The sequence below is a fragment of the Colossoma macropomum genome, unplaced genomic scaffold (genome assembly GCF_904425465.1).
Source record: "Colossoma macropomum unplaced genomic scaffold, Colossoma_macropomum, whole genome shotgun sequence".
Lineage (NCBI taxonomy): Eukaryota > Metazoa > Chordata > Actinopteri > Characiformes > Serrasalmidae > Colossoma > Colossoma macropomum.
In genome coordinates, this window is record NW_023495761.1 from 1,871,501 (window position 1) to 1,877,500 (window position 6,000).

At 39.8% G+C, this 6,000-nt stretch overlaps 1 protein-coding gene across 1 annotated transcript in view; it reads right to left on the reverse strand.

The window, feature by feature from the left end:
* Positions 1–6,000, reverse strand: part of atp11a (ATPase phospholipid transporting 11A) — a 101,183-nt gene that overhangs the window by 39,945 nt on the left and 55,238 nt on the right. Inside the window, 4 exon segments of the mRNA XM_036563381.1 lie at positions 1,974–2,147; positions 3,584–3,781; positions 4,162–4,312; positions 5,779–5,860. Coding sequence (XP_036419274.1) covers positions 1,974–2,147; positions 3,584–3,781; positions 4,162–4,312; positions 5,779–5,860 — 605 coding nt within the window.

Genomic DNA, 6,000 nt, shown 5'->3' on the forward strand with positions numbered 1-6,000 from the left:
AGGAAGATTACCATAAATTACACAGTCATCCCGCTATGTTCAGATCACTAAAGCTGGTAGTATACTTCAAGTGAGTGCTGAAAGATGTTCACTAAGCAAAACAATATCTTTTTAGAGAAAATAACGTGGTGTTTTGAGCATGTTAGGTGTGGCATGTGCTGGCGGCCAAACAGAAGTCCTAATCAATTTGATCAACCCCTGACTTCGGGGCTGGTTCGCATATTAAATGGGTCAGGGTTCGCACACTTTTTAAACAGTGAAATTCCATGATTTTCCATGATATACATTATCAAGACAAACATCTAACATAGTGCTGGGCAATATATAATTTCTATCAGTATATGGTATCACTTTCCAGTAATATTTTCATCAATATATTTAATAGATAATGAGCATTTTATATGTGACAAAATAGCAGTCTCTCTGTTAGAGTGGTTTGTTTTTAGTCTTTTAATTGTATTTTGTGCACTTTATTAAGTATAAACTTTACAATCAAAAACAAATAATCTTGTAATACTGTGATACGTTTGGATACGTCATGATATTGAATTTTATCAATATCACTAATAGCACTAATTTAACATACAACTTAGCCGAATGACTGTGAGTGAAACTGAAATTTGACTTGTCTGGATAACACCAGGTTTAACCTTCTGGCCCCAGAGAGCGGATCTGTCATTTAGCTCACTACATTAATGTTCCATGAATTCAGAGCCTTAATGTAGCTGCAGCTCTTGATGTTTGATTAGGCGGCTGCAGTGCAGAGCGAGGGCTGTGACTCTCAGTAAAGAAGCCAGTCCCACCGCCCTCAGTCTGAGAAGCAGCAGCAGTGTGTAATTCCTTCTCCATTTGGCGTTTTAATTTGCCTTCTCCAGTGTTTGATTGTCAAAACATCCTCCGCAAAGTTCGCACCGGAGATTCATGCCAGTAAATGTTAGTAAAGCTAGTCAACTACTCCATGCAGGTCTCACAGTGTTTTTGCAGTTTGAACTCTTTAGTGTTTCAAAAGTGATGAGATGACTAACCGCATGGGGGAAAAGTCCAGGAAATTGCATGACTTTTCCAGCACTTATGGAAAAGCAAATTTCTATATTCCATGACTTTTCCAGGATTTTCATGACTGTATGGACTCTGATGGTTGCCTTCGTCACTGCATAGAGCAAGCCTGTGGTGGGGCTGAGTGCTGAAAGATGTGCACTGAGTTGTTTTTTAGCATACTTACAACAAAGAGGTTTTAACATGAGCTTACCATTTTCAGAACAGCATAGAATTTTTTTTTGGAAGGACAAATAATCAAAACACAAAAGTGTTTCTAATTACACAGAACTCAGAATCCTTCAAGATCCAGATTTCTCATTACAAGTCACACACTGTAAACAGACCAAATGTAGCCTATTTGACATATCTGATATTCGTCCTTCCCGCAGGCTAGTGCAGCCTATGAATTCAGCCACTTGAATTGTTTTTATGTAAATGTAGTCTGACATTTTCCTCTTGAAAAGTTCAACAAATGTATGAAACAGCAGATTTGAACATTTGATTGTAATAACAGCATGACTTAAGACGCTGAGGGAATTACAGAGACTCCAGTGGCAGTGGCTCAGAGCTAAGACCAAAAAATGAGTTTATTTACCACAAAAGCATGAATCGCGCAGGCCTAAACTTGACCTCAGTTAACTTATGTAGCTGGTATATATCTTGATATTGCTTAGAGAAGTAGCTTAGACAAAAGGCTAATGTTGATAGCAATTACTGAATCAAAATGATCATCACGCCAAATTTAAACAGTGTCTACTACCACATTAGCATGTTTGGTCTAGCTACTCCTTTAAGCCTAAGTGGGAATGTTTGGTTTACAAGAGGGCTGTTGAAATTGCTCAGTGCACCAAATGGTACGCCATTTAAGACTGGAGTTAACTAAGCTATCTGCAAAAGTGACCCGTTTGTATCTGCAAGTGTGTAAAGAAGCCCACCTTGCCCTCAGCGCTGGGTGAAGAGTCAATCATGTCTATGCTAGAGGCTCCCGACATGATCTGTCCATTGCAGATGGCGTGTGGCACGTACACATGGCCGTCTACACAGCACTCTATGAACTCCATGTTGTTTTCAGTCAGTGTTCCTGTCTTATCTGTGAAGACATACTCCACCTGAGAGAAAGACAAAGAAAGATACTTAAACAGATAAAATCGCTGGTGCATAAAGAGAAGCAGGAAGGAGGTCTTATAGATTCAGTCACTTTCTACTCAATAAATAACTCAATATTTATAAATCAAGTTTGTGACAAATTACAGTATGAAAAGATACACCAATGTTGAATAAACAATTTATTATGAAAAATAATCACAGTAAAAAATCCTCCACCAAACAATGTAGTTCATTAACAGCAGAAATCAAATTCATTCAGTGGGGATGGTGGGAGCAACAGGCTGTTAAACCCACCTAATATTAACATATATTAAGTACAAATATAAATATTAAGACAACCTCTGAAGATTACACGCTCCAATTTTCACTTTTAACTTAAACATCTCTCACAGGTTAACCCTGGTTATCATACATTGTTTTTTTTTTCTTTTTAAATACTCCAAAGATCTTGCTACATTTTTAAGCATTCTCTAGGGTGGTGAGGGTTGCCAGGTCCAGCATAAATCTCCAGCCCAAAGTCTGCTTAAAAGGCGTCCACCAGAAGCAAAAACTTTCTTTTTCTCCTGCAACTACATTTTCAAACTCTCTCAATTAGAGGGAAAACCACAAACCTGGCAACTCTGATATTGAAAACCTCAGATAATATCGATATTGCTAATGAAAAACTTAAGAGATCCAAAGGGGACGAAAAGGGGGATAGTAATTTACGGGGGGGGGGGTGTGGACTGGGGGGACAGCATCCCCTTGCAATGTGCTATGACTGGAAAGCAACAAAATTCTTTCCAAAGTTTTTGGTGTGGTATTACTGATGTGTGTGGCCAGATTTTACAACAACTTCAAACATGACTCAGCCAATCAGATTGTAGAACCAGAACTATCTGTTTTATAAACTAAACTTAACAAAGTCAGCAATTTAAAAGAACCCTCAGGCCAAAACATAGCCATCTCTACATCTGTTCTAGGGACTACTGCAGTACTGCAATACTCCCTAGAGGGAGATTTTCTGGTTTAAAGACTAGGAAAATCCCTCTACTGATGATGTATCTGGAAAGTGAAAGAAAAAACTCTAAGAACCTTTGGGCAGATACTTGTGGGTTGGCTGTTTGAAATATTTCTATTTATTTATTTAGTTTGTTAGTTATTTTTGCTAGCTGGCTGATGCAGAAGGACGCCAGATAGTAAAGAAGATTCCCAATGGTAATATGATGTATTAGCATAATGCATGCTGGGTATTGTAGTGCAAGAACATGGATGGAGGAAAAAGGATACAAAATTGTACATTCTATCAAGCTGAGGCTGAGGAATGCATCACTGCAGTAACTCTACTAACCCCTACTAACTCTCTGATACTGCAACAGAGCTCCAGCTCCACATGACTTAGAATCTCTAGTCTGAGAGCATTTACCTCTACTACAAAAGTTCAGCAGTTTGCCCTCACCTGTCCGAGTTCTTCATTAAGATCTGACGTGTTGACCAGGGCTCCCTCACCCAGCTCTTCATCAAACATCTCGTCATCCCATGAGATGAAGTAGGAGCCCAGGAATTTCTGCATCTCCACCGTAACATACATAGAGACAGGAATGATGTAGTTGAAGAGGACCATGAAAGCCAGGAAGTCTGTAAACGCTCTTATTAACTGTGGAAAAAAAACAAGAATGGAATGAGAACTACAGGTAAAAATGGCTGCCTGTCCATTTTCAACCCAACTGAAGCTGGTACATGATGGAATATGTAGTTGCTTAATGAAGCAGGAACTTTGAAGATTTTCAGTTTTGTTATGGAACATAGCCTAAGATAGAAAAAAACACCTTTAGATGCATCATGGGAAATGTAGTTTCTAGTGCAGTGTATGCACTAGTATATTGTGAGGTTTTCCACTGAAGCAGCAACACCAAACACGTCTAACTTTAAAACCTGAGTTTCCATGCTGGCGTTTTCCGTCTACTGATGGAACACAGCCTGACACAGAACAACACATTCAGACGAATTGTGTGAAATCTGGTGTATTGTACATACTATGTGTCGTTGTCTCTCGGTCTCCGTTTTTTGGTTGTACCAGGGCTCGTCTCTGTTCGGGTCAGCCTGCCACACGTACTTAAAGACGGTATTGATCAGGGCTTTACTGATCAGGATGCATAAGTAAACAATCAGGTATGCATTCATTGACCTGTAAAAACAGAGAACAGTAAACAATCATGAGTCTGGTCTGTGATTGTTAAAGACAGATGGAGAGTAAGCTGATCAGCATTGTGATTGTCATCACGGCACTCGTCAGTACTTTTAGAACATTGCACAACTGTCTGGATTGTGCAAAAACAGGGCTCTTAGATTTAAGACCAATTTAAGAGCCCGTAAACAACAACAATCAGTTTATAGTAACTGTGTAAACTGCATTAGGGACACAATGACACCAATACGGGTATAAGGTGTCCATCTGATACCATGCTCATTTATTCGTAAAAAACATACAGATGACTACACCTGATACCACCCGATACCACGTAACGTAAGCCTAGTGTATGCTGCCACACTCATGAACAAATGACTCAAGCTGGCAGCAGAGAGGATTCATGATGCGAGAGCCAACTTGTCAACAAATTGCCAGGAACGTGGTGACGTGGTTTTGGCAAGCAGGAGGAGGGGCTCACCAACTTGGGACCTGAGCCCCCATTCACAGCAGTAGGAAATTCTGCCCATTTCAGCAAACTCTAGCGATTATCTTTGCCCCCTTTACGATTACAGCAAACTTGCTAGAGTCTTGTGACTAGTTTGAGCCTAAAATGCATTTTGCATCAAGCTGATTTTAATAAAAAAAAACAGTTTTGTTTCAGGTTTGTTCAGCCACCTGCAGGGTCTTTCTGCACAGTCCACTGCTGTTACCCTGGAAGAAGGGAAGTGGTTGACGCAAGACTTGAAGCAGGCAGACAGTGTACCACTTTTCACCTCATTGGTTTGAATGGGCATGAACCATCTTGGTTAGCTTATATATAAACTTTGCTGGCAGTGAACAAGGTTTGTGCTGACACTGTGACATCGGACACAAAGTCACCGGTCACTTAGAACACTCTTCCTTTTCCTGTGCATTTTTCACCCATTTTTTGACCAAGTGTTTGATTTTCTTTCCGTTTCTGATCATTTAAACAGTTTAGTTAAATAGTTTCGAAAAAATATTTTCATTTAAAGTTGTTCATAGCCATTTGTTTTAATATACGGTGATACTTATTGTCTTCAGATATTGTTATGTCTTATTTTTCTGCCATATCGTCTACCCTTTATCAGCACTTTGTCAATTTGCTTTTACACAGTCTCAGAGGCCACGGAGTTCACTAGAACGCCAACCGAGTTTCTATAGATCTCCTGCCCAGCGTCTATTAGATCACTGCAGTTAGCTATGGATCTGGGGCTCTTAGTGGACTCAGGTCCGGAAGGTCCATTCTAAAAACATCTCAGTGACACTGAATTATGTCCCAACTGCTGAGTTTTAACTGTCATCTGCAAACCTTAGAGTGAAACTGGATACTGTATGTCTCACACAAGTAATTAGAAATCATTAAAACAGACAGTCCACTTTGCTCATCTAACAAGGTAAAACATGCATTAGAAACCACCGAATAGTGAATAGTGAAGGCTCACTTTTCTACAGCTGAGCGTTTCTGGGATTTGGACTGGTAGTTCAGGGCCATTTTGGTCTCCATGCCCGTGTAGATAGCCACAGCTGTATGAGAGAAACACTGAAGTTAGGAAATGCTGACTTCTGTGAAATGGAATAAAAAAGTGGCATTTTATGGACTCTATAAGAAACATCCTGACAGGTACAGCTTGCATTTCCTCTTATGACAAGGTCACCTTTCACTG